The sequence below is a fragment of the Dama dama genome, chromosome 30, assembly GCF_033118175.1.
Source record: "Dama dama isolate Ldn47 chromosome 30, ASM3311817v1, whole genome shotgun sequence".
Classification (NCBI taxonomy): Eukaryota; Metazoa; Chordata; class Mammalia; order Artiodactyla; family Cervidae; genus Dama; species Dama dama.
The window spans coordinates 15,431,911-15,451,955 of NC_083710.1; the positions used below are offsets into that span (position 1 = coordinate 15,431,911).

Below are 20,045 nucleotides of genomic sequence, written 5' to 3' on the forward strand. Positions count from 1 at the left end.
CACCTGGAGAGGAAGGCAGGCATCCGGAGTGAGGAGGAAGAGTCATTCAGAAACTAGGCAGAGATACACCCCAGAGAGGAGTGCGGAGTCCTGAACGAAGAGTGCAGTAGTCAGAAGGCAATTTCAAACACTTACATAGGGCAGTTCTTTTGGGTCTTTGTTTACATTTGGCCAATTATCTAGTTTCTTTCTCTGCACCTCATTTGTCCTTGGACCCTACCCAAGATGCATGAGCAATGTTTCGCTAAGATGGATAGTGGGTGCCTATCCACACTTATTATGGGGTGGGGCTCTCTCCCTTTTCAACCCCCAAGGAGCCTTTCTGCACATGTGCAGGCAGGGAAGTTTTCATTGATCTCAGGAGCGGGCACTTTATCTCTTTACTTTAGCAGTGCTCAGCTCTTGCCACTAGCTTCGTCCTTGGAGTGTCTGGGTGAGAACGAAGCTTGACTTTTACTCCACTTGATAAACACCAGCCGTCTGGCCCAGGAGCCCATCTGTCTCCTACCTCGGTCTCACCGTCTGGACTCCATCTGCCCTCGTTTAACTGGTCTTGCCCCTCTGCCTTGCACTGTCAATACCTCCAGGAGAGGATTTTTTTTTTTTTTTTAATTTTTTATTAGTTGGAGGCTAATTACTTCACAACATTTCAGTGGGTTTTGTCATACATTGATATGAATCAGCCATAGCAGGAGAGGATTCTTGACAAAACAAATTCAACTGTCAAGTCCCTACTTAAAAATTCTCAACTTTTAATTCTCAAACCTCCAATGCAGAGGGTGCAGGTTCAATCACTTGTTGGAGAGCTAAGACCCCACATGCCTTGAGGCCCCAAACCCAAAAATGCCAAACAGAAACAATATTGTGACAAATTCAGTAAAGACTTTAAAAATGGTCCACATAAAAAAAAAATCTTTAAAAACCCTCAAAACTATAGGGTCTCTGTTGAACAAACCACACATAGATCCCTAACCGAAGTATAAAGTGAGAGGAAACATGGCCCCATGGTACCTTCTCTGTACAAAGAAAGCCGTAAGGATACTGAGACTAGATCAGGCTGTGCCTTGAAGTGACAGCCACTGCTATTTGCTAATTTCCCCAGAATTAAGGGATAGTTTGCCACCTCTCCCCTCCCCCAGGGTTGTTAAAGAAAACTCTTGAGAGTCCCTTGGACTGCAAGGAGATCAAACCAGTCCATCCTAAAAGAAACCAGTCCTGAATATTCACTGGAAGGACTGATGCTAAAGCTGAAGCTCCAGTACTTTGGCCACCTGATGGGAAGAGCTGACTCATTGGAAAAGACCCTGATGCTGGGAAAGATTGAGGGCAGGAGGAGAAGGGGACGACAGAGGATGAGATGGTTGGATGGTATCATCAACTCAATGGACATGAGTTTGGGTAAACTCCAGGTGTTGGTGATGGACAGGGAGGCCTGGAGTGCTGCAGTCCATGGGGTTGCAAAGAGTTGGACAAGACTGAGCGACTGAACTGAACTGAAATGACACGATGTATTGTCTATTTGGTACTGGAAGACTTGGCAACTTCTGTGAACACTATATCTTGCTTTGCTTTGTTAAAATTTTTGTTTATTTGTGTACATTTATCAATCTCTATGGTTCTAAAAAAGTTTATCAATAAATGCCCTTAGAATTGCTAGTTAGCCATATTTTATATAAACAATTTTGCTTCCTATACATTCCTGCTCTATCATATTTGCTATAATAAATATTCTTTTAATGTTATGATGAAAAGATGCTGACACTCTTAAGCACGTATTAGAGAGATCAAATGAGAGGACTGAGTAAAGTAAAACAGCCAAGAAGCAAGTGATAGACTTTAGGATTTCAAAGACCAGTTAATTTTCTTTTCACGTTTAGGGGACTGACATAGAACTGCAAGCTTTTTATATTTTTAATTCACGGACATTAAAAAAAATTCAATTAAATACTTTTAGTTTACAACTTACTCATTGTTTTACCTATTTTCCTCATTTCAGCATAAATTGGTGAAAATGACATCAGGCAAAATACTGGTTTCTAGTTTAATGACCAGTGAATAGCAAATTTATATTTTTAAATGATACCTTAAATAAATTCCTTATGGGTAGATGCCCTTTCCAAGCACCTGTTTACCTGGTCATTATGAGATAAAGAACTCTTATAATTTAGATACCTAATAAACAGCTGCGATATCAAGTTTGAAATACCTGGAACCTATAATTTACTTTGAACCTAATCCCTGGACTTCCCTTGTGGCTCAGTCAGTCAAGTGTCTGCCTACAATGAGGGAGACCCGGGTTCGATCCCTGGGTTGGGAAGATCTCCTGGAGAAGGAAATGGCAACCCACTCCAGCACTCTTGCCTGGAAAATCCCACAAATGGAGGAGCCTGGTAGGCTACAGTCTATGGGGTCTGAGAGTCGGACTGAGCAACTTCACTTTCACTTTTCACTTTCATGCATTGGAGAAGGAAATGGCAACCCACTCCAGCACTCTTGCCTGGAAAATCCCACAGACGGAGGAGCCTGGTAGGCTACTGTCCATGGGGTCTCAAAGAGACTTCACTTTCTTTCACTTTAGACAATAATCATATCACATGTCAAAGGTTTCATATACGTTAGCTCATCTGACCCATTTCTTTAAGTCACTTACATTTAGTTACTTAACTGTTCTCAGGTGTAACATCATGAGGAAATTTGAAATTCACCAAATGTCAATTTTGTCTTTGTTCTGATACTCAGATCCCTTTCAGGTGGAAAATGCACATGATTTCTTTAAGCTCTATTTTAATAATGCCCTTCCCCCCTCACAAACATTTGAGCAATGTGTCTCTTGCAAAATGCTAATTCCTTTTTTGTAGAAGTGTTCTTGGGACTGTTACAGTGTTCTTACCCTGGGTGTGCAAATGAACTGCAGAAATGTCTAACACCTTTGAAATTATGAAAACATAAACATGTACATTTTTCTGGGGAATGGGTCAAAAGATTTCATCAGATTATCAGTAAGATTCAGGTATGAAACAGGGTTAAAAAAAAAACACACACACAAAAAAAACACTGCTCAACTAGAGGATATAGAAGGAAATTATAATTTAAATTTAATACTAAACCCAAACTGTTTACTAAATTAGTCCCTTTTTTTTCCTTGTCCTTTTGAAAATACCAATGCTAACCATTTGAATGTTTAAATTATTTGAAATAATTTGGGTTCTCTGAGCTTTTCAGACTACAGGCAGATAGATACAAAAAATAAGTAAGATCATTCTTAAGTTTTACAAAGAGTAATCAAATGACATTATATTAAGCATTTGCTAAAATCTGTGTCGATTAACTGTAAAACTGAGACAAAGGAGCTTTCCTGTGATGAAGGGATTTCAACACTGCTCTGCTAGTTGTGTCACTATAGAAGTAAGGATTTTGTATATTTAGCACAAACTAAATCAAGAGGTCAGAAGGCCTGGGGTTCTAGTGCCAGTTTTATTTGTAACTAACCATGTACAAATCACTTATCTATTAAAAAAAAAAAAAAAAGTTTAACATCTATCCTTAATTCACAAACATATTATGAAACCAAAATCTTTTCTAAGAAAAGTTCTTTGTAAACCAATATTTTACTACTAATTAGCTTATACCTAACTCAGAGGACAAGAATGACACATGAGAGAATGTCGCTTATCAATTGGTTGCACACCTTAATTCTGTAGATGGATAATGTGGTTGTGAACAGCTTGTTTCTATTTCGATCTTACAGAACAAAAAAACTGTCAACAAGGAGTTACTGATGAAGAAAAGTTGGCCAAAAAATACAATTAAGATAGAGTTTTCCATGTTAAGAGCAGTGCTTGTTGACATCCCTCTATGGAACAAAAACTAGAGCACCGTTTGCTGTTTTGAAGGAACATATGCCGCTAGAGTAAGAATCTTATTTCACTGAACAATGTTAGACAGGAACCTCCTGTAGATTCTCCCAGTGGCCCACTGAAGTGGCTAAGAAAACATTATTTGTGTATTTGGCTTTTTTAAACCATTTTCTCTCTCCCTCCCTTTTCTTAGTTTCAAAATCCTGTTCTCCAGAATACACTCCTCAGTACTCTGCCTGGGTGAAAAGAAATGTCAGCATTTGGTCACTAGAGAACAAATATAGAAGAGGAATTAGTATGTTATTGAACAATGATTCAAGAAGATAAACTAAGTGAGTATAAAAAAATTTATAGACCATAAGCATTTGTACATATACACTATTTATCATGTATATGTATTGTGACAACCATATGTATTAACAGACCCTCAAGAAGTAAGCACCTATATGTTCTCGTATTTAACAGTATCAAATTTGTGCAACCTAAGTCTCTATTTCTAGATCTTCCCTTATTATGGTGACAAAAAACAAAAAAAACAAAAATCAGACTAGAGCATGGTTCACAGAGAAATATAGGAGAGATACAAATAAATAAAATAACCAGGTACACCACTGCTTAGGGAAGTATTTTAGAGGAAACATACTCTTACTTTTGGCCCCAAATGTCATCATCCACTTATGTTATTTGTCAACTTTTAATATAAAAATACCTTCAAGCTGATAGTCATTTACAGTGACTTACAAAACTGACAGAAAATTTCAATGCTACATAAAACAATTTTATACACAGCTTAAAATTTTAAAGTTCTCTTCTGGCACTTGATTTTAGAGTTGATAGACACAATAACTACTACTGATCTCAATAAAATACTGTTTTTAGCTTATACATATCTTCAAAGCCATATCACCTCACAAAAATCACTTCCTGCCAAAGAAATCTCTAAGACAAACACCAAAACTATACAGCCAAAATGTTGTAGGAAAGCATATAAACTTTTTAAGACAAGGCATGACCAATGGATTAAAACTTTACATTACCCAATCCCACGTCCAGTGAAAAAAACAACTGTTCCTCTGATTCAGTGAAACATGTATCAGGTACAGATGAAAAAATACAGCAAGTTATCTATTGTTTTTGGTTTAGAAGGGTCTAAATAGTGGTACTACTAGAATGGATGCTTTTTAAGACAGAAAAATGGTCACATTTTAGCAAATACACATTTTATATTCCAAAAATAAAAAGGAAAAAATTTTTAAGTCAGTGGAATCCTGATTTTTCTTACTTTTTGTGAGTGCTTAAGACCATTCTGTCCATTATCAGAATGAAATCACTCTTTAATAACCTCAATTATATGTCCAATTGTTTGTCTTTGCAGAAGAGAAGAAAACCAAACCAAATTTTAACAAACTATACTATACTTAGAATACTAAAAACTGACTATGTGAGAATTTGGGAAATCTACTACTTTCATTATTCAGAAGGAAGATATAAATCTTTGAAACCCTGCCAACAATTTCTAGTCCAATTTTCTACAAAAAAATGAAAAAGCTAACTTTTCCCCCACAACACTAAACAGAATTTAAGAATGAACAGAAGACTAAATTAGATAATCAAAATATAAACTGTGTAATTAATGAAAACTATTCACTAGTGCAACAAATTCTTGAACATGGAAAAAAACCAGCAAGCATTCTAATCAATTACATGGTTCATTTTTTTTTTTTTGCATATTTTAATCTTGACTTTCAGCACAGTAAATTATTATAAAGCTGATTTCATGGACTGTTTACATTTTGTAACATCACATTAGCAATTCAAACATTACCCTTTCTAAACCAAATCTGCAATCCTAATCAAAGTTTTCTTTTTTCCCCAGAAAAGGAAAGGACATCTTTTTAAGATATATTCATAGCAATAGAAACATCTTAGTATTTCAAAATATTTACAAAGAACCCTGCTGATCCTGTGCATTTCGCTGAGGGGCTACCTGTACCCAGACTTCATCATCAGAAAAAGAACTTGAACTTCCTGACTCAGAGTCCAGTTCACTGAACCCATCTAAGTCCCATTCAGTACTAGACTCACTCCGTGCATCATCTTCCTCAGTGATGAAACTCTGACCAGGTTCAAGGCAGGAAGGATAAACACGAGCACAGAGGCAAATAAAGCCAGAGTCAAACTGTAGAAGACCTAACATAGTCCCTATATTAATCCACTGGTCTTCCCTTGTATCATATTCATACACAGTTACCCGGTTCTTTTTCCATTGAGGGGTTGTAGAAGTGATGAGGAGCAACTTTTGGCCATGATTGACAATCTGGTAGTTGTGGGTCTCCGAGTCCAGAGGAATATTACTAATACGCCTCCATTCTCCCCTGGCTGGGTTATACACCTTCATGACTGGGATGTCACAGATGCAATAGATCTCATCGTTGAAGACACAGGCTTCCTGAAAGTCACTCCGTTTAAGAGAAGCACAGTTCAGCCACATATTATGGCTAGGATCATAGCAGAGCATGCGCTTACTGTTCACAGCATAAAGATAGTTCTGAACCACTATGAGTTCAAAGGAATAGAAGGAATGTGGTACAGGGGCCACTAGGGCCCACTGGTTCCTCTGAACACTGTAGCACTCCACTTCCTTTAATTTCACTCCAGTAATGGGGTCCCGCCCACCCAGGATATAGATGTAGCCATTGAGGTATGCCACATCCATGCCCTCCCGGCAGAGCAGGCGGTCAGCAAGTTGCTGCCAACTATTCTGGGCTGGTTTATACACCCAGAGGTCCTTCCTGGGCTGGGCGGCCAGATAGATGTCATGGTCTGGAGAGACACAGACAGCTGAAGAGGTGACAGTCTTAGTGTGAGCCAAACTGGTCAAAGGCGATGGCATTGTGTAAATGTCCCCCGAGTATGGGTCATAGCACAGGAAGGGGTCTCTGGGATGGCCAAAGAAGATCACCATCTCCTTGGCACACACGCCCAGCCTCTGGGGTGGATTTTCTGCTATGGACACAACAGAGCTGCCGCCGCTGCTCTCCGGCTTGGGCACCAGAGCCTTGCACAACGTGTCACCGTATCGCATCTGCCGGGCCCCTTCAACAAGGTCCAGACAGTACTTCTTCACAATGGGCTTGGTCAGCAGCTCTTCCAGGTAGCCCCGATCTTCGTCAGAGAAGTGGGTCCAGCGCACACACTTGAAGACTTCTGCAGCGCTGGGACCCCGCTCCTTGGGAGCCGCCTCCAACCACTGCACCGCCACGTGACACACGGTCCGCTCACTCTCGATGTCTAGACTGTCCAGGCGCAGGACAGCTAGCAGCTGGGCCAGGGTCAGATCTGCCAGGGACTCTTCCCGAATCGAACCCATACGGCTGAGCTGCTTGAAGTTGTGGGCTATAAACGACTGGGCCTGTGATCGCAGCTTGTGATGGTCGAAGGCGTCAGCGAACTTGAGGATGGCCGTGCAGTTGGCCAGATCAAGGCGGCGGGCTAGGAAGGAGGCACAGGCTTCCCGCACGTACTCCAGCTGCAGCATGTCGGAGGCCGCGTAAAGGCGCTGCACGTTGGCCTCACTTAATGACACGCGACCGGTGTAGCAGTAATCAACCAGCACCTCGAAGGACTCGGCGTCCACGTCGTGCATGGTCACGTTCGTCTGATGGCTCTCGTACATGCCGCCGGTGAACATGCTCTTGAAGTAGGGACACGCGGCCGCCAGCACGTTACGGTTGCAGGAAAAAAGGCGGCCCGTGCCGGGCCCGCTGCCGGGGGTGACCACCTCGATGGTCACATCGCAGAGCAGCCGCGCGTCGTAGAAGGACTTGAGCTGGGCCAGCAGGGCTGCAGAATGGCCCGTGTCCTTCAGCTCCTCCGGGCCCGTGAAAAAAGCCGAAACCGAGGGCTTGGAAATCCTCTTGGGACGCCTCCCGCCGCGGGGACTGGCGAGGCGGCGAGAGCGCGGAGCTTCTTCCCGGGACTGCATGGTGGAGCGGGCGGCGGGGAGCGAAGGACGAGAACCGGGCTCTGGCGCCTCCTCGCTCTTTTCGCTGACGCCGAGACCACTACGTCCCTGAAAAGACTGCCGCGCTGATTTAAGTCAGCCCTCTGCCGCGGTGCCGCCTCCCTTTATCGCGTAGACAGTGCCTGACTCACCCGGTTCCAGTTCCACGCCCTTTCTCCGCCTCAGCTCGCCCTCACAGGACCTACAAACTGGAACCAAGCGATCCGCCACCGCCGCGCTGGCAATACCGGTAGGTGCCCAGGAGAACTACGGCTCCCAGGTTGCCTTTCGCGCCTCGAGGCATGCCGGGACCCCGCGGACTCTGCGGCTTAGGCTGCCTCACAGGAGCCGCTGTGCATGTTGGGATCAGTAGTTCCAGTAATATCGCGAGGCTTCTGGGGGTCTAATGCTTTAACTAACAGAATCAGCAAGCGTTTATTCCAGATTTGATGGTTTAGAGCTGTGGGTTTGAAGTGTAGAGTGGAAGTCCCCTTTTAATATTCATTAGTTGTGTAACTTTTCTGTCAGAACTTTTCCCAGTCTGGAAATTGGGGATAATAGTATTTCATAGGATTCTGGGAGAAGGGAATGATCTAAATTTCATAGGACATAGAATGCTTCAATAAATACTTGTTGATTAGATCAATAATTGCTTACACCGTGACTAAAATACAAACGTTGAGTAATTGTTGGCTTTTCATTTAGAACTTATGAAAAATGAGGCATCCACTTATTCGAAACCATGAGCAATTTCTACACAGAAAACTTCCAGTGTTTACTGTTGCTTCTTTTCAAAGGTTCTGAAGAGTATTAAAGTATTTTCAGTACTAAATGATATGTAGGTCCACTAGGATATCTTAGACAAAGATGAGATCCTAGAGAGCAGCATTTCTGATGGTCTTACATGGGCAAATCAGGCACATTCACAGATATGTTGACATCTCACCTAATCAACACTTCATCAACTAGGGAGCAAAATTATTTTCATAACTTCTTAATAAGAGGGTTACTCATATTTCTTCTTTCGCATCCTTTCCAAAAATCAATTGAAGATTCTATAATTGTCTTTACTAAGAAGTTCCAAAGAAGAGTTCTAAATTAAAATATTTAAACAAACGTATTGTACAAAAACCCAAGATCCTCAAAACAAGGTATTCGTACATGCTTACATGTTCCTTGAAATAATATAGTAGTTTATGCTGTACAAAAGTATTTGTATATGACAGATCAACATTTAAATATTTAAAATCAAGTGCTTAGATTTTTTTAAGTTAAGTTAGGGGTTAAGTTTAGAGAACTTTTATTTAAAAATTAGTCTGCTCCTGTGGCTAGTTTGCCTGCCATGTGTTACCATAACCTAGTGAATTAAATCTTTAGTATTAGTACCTGAATAGGTGAATAACGCACAAAAGAATAACTCTTAGTCAAACTGTCTTTCTTTTCTGATTAACTGATGAGGGTCTAATGGAAACACTCCAGGATAGAGACATTAAACTAAGTGGGTCTCTGGGCCCCAGTATCTCTTCTGTACCTTCCTTGGGTGTCTTTCAGGTACACCAGAGAGAATTAAGTTATTAGTAACAATGATTGCTTTCCCTCCTGCACTAACACCAGCTGGGAAAAAAGCAATTAAAACAATTTTTAATGTCTATAAAATATACTTTACATAAAGGCTACCATTTTAACAAATTTTAAATTTTCCATTGCTTTGGCATTAAGTATTTCACCTTGTTGTGCCACCATCACTACCATCCAACTGTTTATATCTTGCAAAACTACAACTTTGTCCCCATTCATAAAGTCTCTGTCTTCCTCCCCCAAATCCCTGGTAACTACCGTTCTACTTCAGGTCTCTGAATGTGACTACTCTGTGTGCTCAATAAGTAAAAATAAAATGTTATTACAGCTTTGCCCATCAAAAAGCAGTGAAAAACAAAATAAAAATGCAAGTCAGAGACTAGGAAAAATTATCTGTAATACATATTATACTCAATAAACATATGAAAAGCTGTTCAACATGCAATGTTGTTCATCATCAGATGAATGCAAATTAAAGTCACAATGAGAAAACATTGCACACCCACTAGAATGACTAAACTTAAGATCAATAATATTAAAAATAAAGGTCAACAATACTAACCAACAAAAACATTGTTTGTAGGGTGATTATCCTTCAATTAAAAATTTTTTTAAAAAGGTCAACAATTTAAATGTTGGTGATAATAAGGAGCCATTGGAACCCTCATATATTAATACTGTGACTATAAATTGATATATCCACTTTTAAAACCTGTTCAGTAGTTTCTTTGAATGTTAAATGCCCAACAATTTCACACCTATGCATCTGCCCAAGAGAAATTAAAACATGTCTACAGAGACTTGTGCAGGGGTTCCCTGGTGGCTCAGTGGTAAAGAATCCACCTGCCAATGTGGGAGACATGAGTTCGATCCCTGCACATGCAGCAAAGCAACTAAGACCAGGAGCCGCAACTACTGAGCCCGTGCTCTAGAGCCCAGGAGCCACAACTACTGAAGTCCAAGCGCCCGAGAGCCCGTGCTCTGCAACAAGAGAAGTCTGAGCACCGCAACTAGAGAGTAGCTTCCACTTGCTGAAACTAGAAAAGCCCACCCAGCATGAAGACGCAGCATAGCCAAAAATAAATAAATGAAGTTATTTTTTTAAAAAATGACTTGTCCAAGGATGTTCATAGAAGCTTTATCCATAATAGTCAAAACTGGGAATAATCCAAATATGCATCAATAGAATGAAAGAAAGAAATTGTGGTATATTCATACAGTGCAATACTACTCAGAAATAAAAAGAAACAATCTGATACCTGTAATTGTAAATTGAATATAAAAAATTTTTAACAGAAGAAACTAGATATACAGGGAGTATATGCTCTATGACCATTTATGTGAAGTTCCAGAACAGTGAAAATAAGTTCTGATGAATCAAAATCATGAAAGAGGCAGCCACTGTTGGGGGAGTGGGTGGAGGTAACAGATTGCTCGGTTGATTGGAAAGGAACACAAAGAAACATTCAGGAGTGATGGAAATGTTCTCTTCTTGATTAGGCTGGTAGTTACACAGGTGAATGCAACTGTCCAAAATAACCCAATTGTAAATACAAGGATTACAAAATGAGTACAGCCATGTGGCCTCCATTCAGGTCCGGAAATAGAACATTACCAGCACCCCAGAAGCTCAACCCCTGCCAACGCGTGTTTCCTAAACACTGTTGCCCCCCAACACTAGAGACAAATGATTTTAAAAACAATTTCTTTATAGTAGTTTGGTGATCCTAGGTCCTTTGACTCAATTTCAAACTATCTCTAAGGTTTGTTTATTTATTTTAATATTTATTTATTTGGCTGGGCCAGGTCTTAGTTGCAGGAGGTGAGATCCAGTTCCTTGTATGAGTGGGTGCACACTTGCTCAGTCGTATCCGACTCCTTGCAACCCTATGGACTGCATGCAGCTTGCCAGGTTCCTCTATCCATGGCAAGAATACTGGAGTGCGTTGCCATTTCCTCCTCCAGGGGGATCTTCCCCGCCAGGAATCAAACAGGTGTCTCCTATGTTGGCAGGCCGGGTCTTTACCACTGAGCCACCTGAGAAGCCCCCTAATTCCCTGACCAGCGCTCAAACCCCAGCCGCTTGCATTAGGAGTGTGGAGTCTTAGCCACCAAAACAGCAGGTAAGTTCCAAAATGTACTTTTTAAATAAAGTTTGTTACTCCTTGCTATTTTAAAGGTGTTGATTATAGGAGACAATGAACTTTGGCTTTCCAGACTGTTTTACAAGAACCCTGCTTTATCTTTGGCTTAAAGGCCCAGCGAGAGACGCAGGAGACACTGGTTCGCTCCCTGGGTCAGGAAGATCCCCTGGAGGAGGGGATGCTTAAAGGTCCATTCCTAACATTTTTCTACTTACAGTTAAAAATGTCAAGTTTACCTTTGTAGTTTGGGGGACTAAAGGTCTATCTGCATAGTGTAGGATTGTGAGTTTAACTGAATCTCATTGTCTGAAAATAAAGTATAGAACAACTGAAAGTATTCATTAATTAACTAACAGATGTCCTAGATCCTTGCTACTCCAAGTGGTGTCTGTGGGCCATCATGATCATCCGTCCTCACCTGGGAGCTTGTTGGAAATGCAGAATCATAGGCCCCAAACCTACTGAATCAGCATCTGCCTTATGGCAAGTTTCCCAAGTGATTTGTATAAACACCAAGGTTTGAGAAACATTAGGGCAGACTAATGAAAAACATTAAGGTAGACTATCTTCATTTTGCCTTGTTTCACATGATGTTTAATACTTACATTTCCTTAAATAAACGTTTCTCTGTTACATAACATGCCTGAAAACAAAAATCTGTCTCTGGACTTCCCTGATGGTACAGTGGATAAGAATCCTCCTGCCAATGCAGGGGACACGGGTTTGATCCCTGGTCCGAGAAGATCCCACATGCCATAGGGCAACTAAGCCCGTACACCATATCTACTGAGCCCACAAGCCTAAAACCTGTGCTCTGCAATGAGAGAAGCCACTGCAACGAGAAGCCTGCACACCACAAGAAGAGTAGCCCCGCTGCTCCTACCCCGCCCCATTCACTGCAACTAGAGAAAGCCTTTGCTCAGCAACAAAGACCCAGCGCAAGCCAAATAAATAAATAAATAAATAATTTAAAAAGAGTGTCAGCTAATAAATTTAGAACAAATGAAAGTCTGAGAGCATCACCATTTTGTAACTCTAAATGTAACAGACGTCTCAGGCAAAGCAAGAATCATTCACTGAGGTTAAATCAATGAGATTAAAGGTCATTAGGTGTATCAGTTACATATTTGGGTGTAACAAATTACCCTAACAATTAGTGGCTGAAACCAAGAAACCATAATAATTGACTCCGTGTCTGAGGGTCACATCCTGGAGTAGGGCTCTCCTGAAATCATAGTTAAGACTGTCCACAGTCATTTCAGGACACAACTAGGGGTACAAGGCCCACTTCCAAGCCCACTCGTGTGCCAGCTGGCAGGCTGTTGAGGACTGTTGGACTGATCTGGACTCAGTTTTGTCAAACAATGAAGCTCATTCCATAGGGCTGCTAATGACAGCATCTTGCTGCCACCAGCACCAGTGACCCAAGAGAGAGGCAGAAGCAGAGCCAGAAGTGAGTCTTTCTACAGTCTCGTATCAGGAGTGACCATCCCACCACTTCCATCGTATTCTACCGGTTAGAAAAGAGTCAATAAATCTGGTCCACATTCAAGGGGAGAAGATTACACAAGTGCGTGAAATGCCAGGAACAGGGATCACTGGGGTCATTTCAGAAGCTGCCTTGCACAATGAGAAATCAAATGTTTATATGATGACAAAGTATTACCCTGCAGGTTATATACTCACTATTAAAGAAAGCATGACGAGCTTGCTCCATTTCCATTACTATGGAGAGTCTGCCAGCTTTCAGACTTAGTATCACTAACAGCAGGAACTTCCTGATATGATACAATATCACAATATCATCTATGAAGTAGTCTTACCAAACGTGTTTAATCTGAATTTAACTCATCTTTAGACATAATATTACATTACAGTACATTAAATTCTCCAGGCCAAAATACTGGAGTGGGTAGCCCTTCCCTTCTCCAGGGAATCTTCCCAACCCAGGGATTGAACCCAGGTCTCCCTCATTGCAGGCGAATTCTTCACCAGCTGAGCCACTAGGGAAGCCCGTAGAATATTTAGGGGATGAATGAAGGTTACCAGCCAGACAAATTTAGAATGTAGGCTATTCTACAAAACAACCCTGTGGGACTCTTTGAAAGGTCCATGTCATGTGGGGAAAAAATTGGGGGATAATTTTTTATCAAATTATCTAAATAATAAAACCCCAATAAATATCTAAAGAGATACTGGCAAATGTAACGTGTGAATCTTGGTTGTATCCTGAATTGGACAAAACAAACAAAAACAACTAAAAAAAAAAACATTTGGGGGATAATTGAAGACATTTTAATTTGTAATAGCTATTAGGTCATATAATACAATTATTATTATTAATATACATTTAGTGTGATAATACATTGGGCTTCCCTGATGGCTCAGAGAGTAAAGAATCTGCCTGCAATGCAGGAGACCCAGATTGTAAAAAGCCCCTGGAGAAGGGAATGGATACCCACTCCTGCATTATTGCCTGGAGAATCCCATGGACAGAGGAGCCTTGTGGGCTTCAGTCCATGGAATCGCAGAGTTAGACATGACTGAGCATCTAACATTTTCAATTTTCAGTGTGATAATGGAATTATAATTTTGTATGAGAATGCCCTTATTCTTAGGATGTGATAAAATATTTAGGAGTAGTGTTATAAGATCAGAAACTAACTTTTAAATGGTCCAGGGATTTCCCTAGTGGTCCAGTGGTTAAGACTCCATGATGCCAATGCAGGGGACTTGGGTTTGATCCTTGGTCGAGGAACTGATTCCATATGCTGTGAAGTGCATCCAAAAGATAAATTAAAAAAAAAACAAACTTTTAAATAGTTCAGCAACCACTGTATGTGTGTAAATCAGAGAAAGAGAAAAAACAAATATGACAGATATTAACAATAGTTGAAACTAGACAATATAGCATTCACTGAACTAGTTCTTTAAAATTATTTAAATAATTTAAAATTATTTGTAAAACTTTTCTGAATACTTGATTTTCAAAATAAAAATTTCAGAAAAAATTTTCCTCTCATCTTTATTTCCAAATAGTTCAATTGGTCTTAAAACTCTATTTTAACCAGTCTTTTCTGGCATATAGTTCCTTTCTGAGGAACTCTCTAAAATAACAACCACTCTCTTTTTCACTCAAAACTTCCCAAGAATGATTACTAAATGCAGTGTGCCGCTCTGAATTAGGGTTGGTGACATATTTTGGTTCCCTGTTCAGCTGGAAGCTCTGTAAGGTAAGGACTAGATTTTACATGTCACAGCACAAAACCGACCCCAGTGAATTACTCATATTACACCACATTTGTGAACATTTATTCAGAACAATAAGAAACGGAAGCCAGAGAGTCTGCTTTAAATATTGACTTGTAGTTGGCACAGTACAGAGTTCATTCAGCTCTCACAGGGCGCGACCGTCTGTATACTAGTGCTCACCGTTATTGACTCATATTCTTCACAACTTTTATTTGTTTTTTTATTTAAAAGTAGTAGTTTAAGTCCTAACACCGACATGAATAATGGTACTTTGTCTTTAAGGAAGTCTGTAAGTTTATATCACTAGATTTTACCATGGGCAAAGTCCTGAAGATTTAAAATGTATTTAAATTAATTTATAGATGGTTAAAAAAAAAAAGGTATATACAGAGAACAAATGATCTGCTCTAAATCACATAGTCAATTCTCAATACTTTCTTTTTCCAACGATGCATACTTCGGTTCTACATGAAGAGTTGGACTGCACTTTACAGGAAACTTAAAATAAACTCTTAGGTCAAGAAACATGACTTGATTCATTAAAAAAATATTTTGTGAGTATTGTGTACTTTTAGCTGCACTTTATCAACTTTCATAAAGACTTCCTTGCTTCAGTCTGCTTATTGATGTAGGCCCATTTCATTTCTATAATAATAAATTATAAATCAGACTTTATTTGACTAATTTAAGGTTTTCATCCAAAAATTCAGTAATGGCTTCTTCATCCGCTGATTGAAGCAGTCTCTGAATTAGCTGATCCAAGCACTTCTCCCCACATAAAAATTCCTGGTAAAAAACAGTTACCATGAAAACTTGATTACTAGAAACAAAGGAGAAACACAACAAAGAATTAAGCATTTATGTATTTTGTTTCTTTAAAGTCATTATTTAATAGCAACAAAAGATTACTAATCTACAATGTAATGAATACAATTGCTAACGTGGGAGGATTCCCTAGTTAATATTGACTTTTTATGTAAAAAGTGAATCTAAAAAAGTAAATGGAATTATACTCTTTCTTAATAGTTTAAATTAGCATTTTAAAATTAGCCAATCTTCCAAATTCAAATTATTTAATCCAGAAGTGCTTTATAATAGTTGTGTTTTTTCTTAAATTAGGAACACATTGGCTTTAAAATCTAGACATCCTGTGTAACTGAAAAATATTTATGCTGAAATATTTGGGGGACAAGTGTCTTGAGTCCTACAACTTGCTTTCTAGTGGTTCAGCTGCAACACAAGTGTATACATAGAAAGAGGAAGTGGAGGCGGAAGAGAAGGCAAGAATAGCAAAATATCAACAAAGGTTGCATCTAGGTCTACGAATATGAGCTAACTGTTAAACATGTGTGTTTGAACTGTCAAAATTAAAAGCTGAAGGAAAAAACCCTCTTCTGTTAAACCTCCAAATAATTCCACTGGGTGGGAATTGTTTCAGTTAAGACTTCCCAGCAGTCCTCCCTGAAGTTTCTCTAAGAAATGAGTAAAATAATGACTATGAGCACCTTTCTTGTGTTACAAAGTTTCTGTGTAACAGAGTTGTTGGGATTAGTGATTTAGCAGAGCCTCCTCTTTTGGAAACACTCAAAATCCAGACATTCACTTAACAGAAATATTTTAATATTGACATTTGGAACACGGAGCATTTTAAGTTTAGATGTAGGCATGAACTACTCTTATATTTAGTCTTTCCTGAGTAGTCTTGAAGTTAAATTTCAGATTAAGTGTACACATTTATCTCTCAAATTAAACTGTAGGGGGAAAGATATGCCTTACCATCTTTGTAGTCTACAAAACACTAGCAAAGAGTAAAATGTCAATTAAACCTGATGAAATTTTAAAACTGATTTATATACCATTCTGAACATAATTTGGAAAATTGCTTATGAAATTAGTGTGCCCTGTAAGCTCAAATTATTATGATTATTGCCAGTGTGATTTCATCATCTGAAAATTATGTTAAAAGGGTCATTACTCTTATTGATAATCACATCACATTTAGAGTTCAATTGGATTAACCAGAGTGCTAGTGATACAAAGATGAAAGATGAGGGAGCTGTAGTCTCCAGCTTTCAGAAGCTTACAATCTAGTGGGAGAGTTAGGTAACACATAAGCATAATACAAGGCAAGAAATTTTTTAAAAAAGGAAGAACATTTTGAATTAGATCTTAAAAAGAGAATAGTATTTCTCCAAATAGAGACAAACAGAGCACTTAGTCAAAAGAATGAGTATGAAGAGAGGTATGGAAACAGTACAATGGACACCCAGGGCAAGAGTGAATTCCCAGTGTGATTGGAAGGCAGGACAGGAGATGGGCGGGTGTAAGGCATCTGCACCGGGACGTTCAGAAACAGAATACAAATACAAAATAATACATTACACGATGGCGGTGGTGTTTAGTCGCTAAGTCGTGTCCGACTCTTCTGTGACCCCATGGACTGTAGCTCTCCAGGCCCCTCCGTCCATGGGATTTCTTAGGCAAGAATACTGGAGTGGGTTGCCATTTCCTGACCCACAGAATCTTTGGGCCCAGGGATCGAACCCACATCTCTTGTATCTCCTGCTTGCATGGTGATTTACCACTGAGCCCCCAGGAAGTGGCTCAGATATTACATGGTAATCTGAGCTTACTTTCTAGATAAGTAAAAAATATATATATATATCTACAAGGGAATTATCTACAAGGGAATTCATTAATAAACTTATTTCTGGCTGACTTCAGAAAACCCAAGGGCAGGAATGTACAAGGCTACTGCCACCACCCTGGGAATGAAGCTAAGCCTCAGGTATAAATTATGTGGGAATTCATACTGAGATAGGCCTGGGGGCTGGGACCCTTTGCTGCAGCGCTGCATGCTTGCAGCACTGGACACACCTCTCCAACAAAATACAAAGAAACTGAATGGGCCTAAAAATAACTTGCATGCATGGGCAGCTGGGGCAAATTCTGGACCCAAAAGATACAAAGAGACCAAAAAACCCAACTGTGATTTTTTGAGGGGCTTGGAGCAAAAAAAAAAGCTTGGTACTGTACATAACACCATAACACCACCTAAGGGGTGGGCAAAACACCTAAGCCACCCCTACCCTCACCCCACATAAAAAACAAGCTCATCCCTGCATCCAGAAGAGAGTACCTAAGGGAACCTGTTATTTGTTCCTGCCCCAGCCGTGCTGCAGCAGGGGCCTGAATGAAGCCTTACCTGAATTCCTAGTCTGGCGGCTATTCAATTTCTATTGATTAGTCAAGCAAGGCCAAGAACCCTCATCACTAACAATACCATCAGGATTCTCTGTATCCCATCTCCCAGTTTTGCTCCTTTCACTACATCAGCTGTGGGGCGTCCCTGCTGGTCCGGTGGTTAAGAATCCCCGTCCCAAAGCAGGGGACACGGGTTCAATCCCCGGTGGGGGGACTAAGATCCCATATGCCCCAGGGCAACTAAGCCCATGTGCTCTGAAGCCCACTTGCTCTGAAGCCCACAAGAAGATCTCGTGTGCTGCAACTAAGGCTTGACACAGCCAAATAAATAAATGCATATTAAAAAAATTAAAAGATCAATATAACAGCTTTCCAGTGTTCCCTCACTGAAGACTGCTGCTTGCCATGGCTGGAAATACGGCTTCTAACCTCTTGTAAGCTTTACGTATTTCAGCTTCATCCACCAAGAGAGAAGCAGCATTTCTGTCCCTTAATTTAAAAATCCTGGGAAGAAGCTCATTGACTGGGGCTTGTCTGGATTTCCTTACCAAACAAACCAATTATTATCTTGGGCCAAGATCATGATCCTGGAAGAACAGAGCCCTCCATGAGGAGCTTTGTGCACGGAGCAGGGAGGAGGCCTGGCTGTAGAATGACTGAGGAGGGCTGAGCAGAGACCCTCAGGCGCCCACTTTCTTTCCTCTCCACTCCTCCATTCAGCCCTACGGCAGCTGCCCTGGGGGTAAGGCCCTTATTGCTTTTCCTGCCTCATCTGTTGGGTTGGCCCCGAAGTTCGTTTGAGTTTTTCCATAAGATGTTACCGAAAAACCAAACAAACTTCTGGGACAACCAATACAGCTCTTCAGTTCCTAAATCCTTCAGTCTGACTAGTTTCCTTCTCTGTCCTGGGTACAGATTTTCATTTGCTTTTTGAAGGATAGGACCAGTACCATTTTATTTAGTGTTGTAGGAAATTTTAGGTTACTTCTTAAAAACGAAAGCAAAGAAATTAAAAATTCCCAAAGTAACAAGGCAGGAGATAAGAATCCTATAATCCAAAAAATGCCGGGTGAGCTTTCAGTCAGAGGGAGGAAGAGGTCACTTCATCAGCGGCAGAGAAACCACAGGGTTGAGATGGGTGTAGACCCTGGAGGTTAAGCTCTCCGCCTGCCTGAGGCAACAGATCTTTCAGCCTCAAGAGGGACTATTTGTAAGTGAATAGGTCTAACAGAGCAGGGGCTCCGGGAGGGAAGATCCTGCCGAATTTTACATCAGCTGCTTCTGGCCTTCAATCTGGCAGGCCCCTCTTCCCTCTGTGCCCCTCTGAGCCCCTGCCATCAGCAGAGCTGGAAACCACACATGTGTGCCATTCACTGCCCACACACCCCCCACTCCGGGTCCGTGGCTGTTTGTGTGGCGAACGGCAGACTTTCCTGCTCCTCCATTTCGCTACCTGGGAAGGCTGATACACAGGAAACACTCTGACTTTCCTGTTTCAAACACATAGCAGGACGTCTGTCAAAGTCCAAGGCTTCCCACTCCAGTATTCTGGCCTGGAGAAGTCCATGCACTGTATAGTCCATGGCGTCGCAAAGAATCGGACACAAAGAAAGTCACGGTGACTTTCACAGTTCTCTTTATAGGGCTATAAATAAATCTAGTAGTGCTATAAGTTGTCTGAGAGGTTTACAGTGGTTCCCCAGGACTGTATGTGGGAGGGTATTAAATAAAACAGCTATCAGTAATTAAAAGTGAAGTAGTTCAATCAAGTTACAGTATCACCCTCCAGATTAAAGTGCCCTGATATTAACTAATGTGGGAGCAAACATGATCCTGAGAAGGAATCCTGCCGCCAATCATCTTGCCTCTTAACTTCGATATCAGAATGAGCACAGAGAGAGTTCTGTGTAGTAATTGCTCTCACCTCAAGACCTGCCCACCCCCTTGGTCTGGGGCATTCTCCCCCTAGGAGAGATGTCGGGATTTGATGAGATTCTGTCTCAATTG

General features: G+C 40.7%; 2 protein-coding genes across 6 annotated transcripts in view; both read right to left on the reverse strand.

Moving 5' to 3' along the window:
- Positions 1 to 5,314: 5,314 nt before the first annotated feature.
- Positions 5,315 to 8,105, reverse strand: KBTBD7 (kelch repeat and BTB domain containing 7). Its single transcript, XM_061133080.1, has one exon. It carries the CDS (start codon positions 7,840 to 7,842, stop codon positions 5,800 to 5,802), a length of 2,043 nt encoding a protein of 680 aa, XP_060989063.1. The 5' UTR covers positions 7,843 to 8,105; the 3' UTR covers positions 5,315 to 5,799.
- Positions 8,106 to 14,872: 6,767 nt separating this feature from the next.
- MTRF1 (mitochondrial translation release factor 1) overlaps positions 14,873 to 20,045 on the reverse strand; it is a 55,383-nt gene continuing 50,210 nt past the window's right edge. For 4 of the 5 annotated variants that reach the window (XM_061133443.1, XM_061133442.1, XM_061133444.1 and 1 more), the window contains one exon: positions 14,873 to 15,620. In XM_061133443.1, coding sequence (XP_060989426.1) covers positions 15,507 to 15,620 — 114 coding nt within the window. In that variant the 3' untranslated portion in view covers positions 14,873 to 15,506. Of the gene's footprint in view, positions 15,655 to 20,045 lie in introns of all 5 variants that reach the window. The other variant, XM_061133445.1, reaches the window with a different exon arrangement.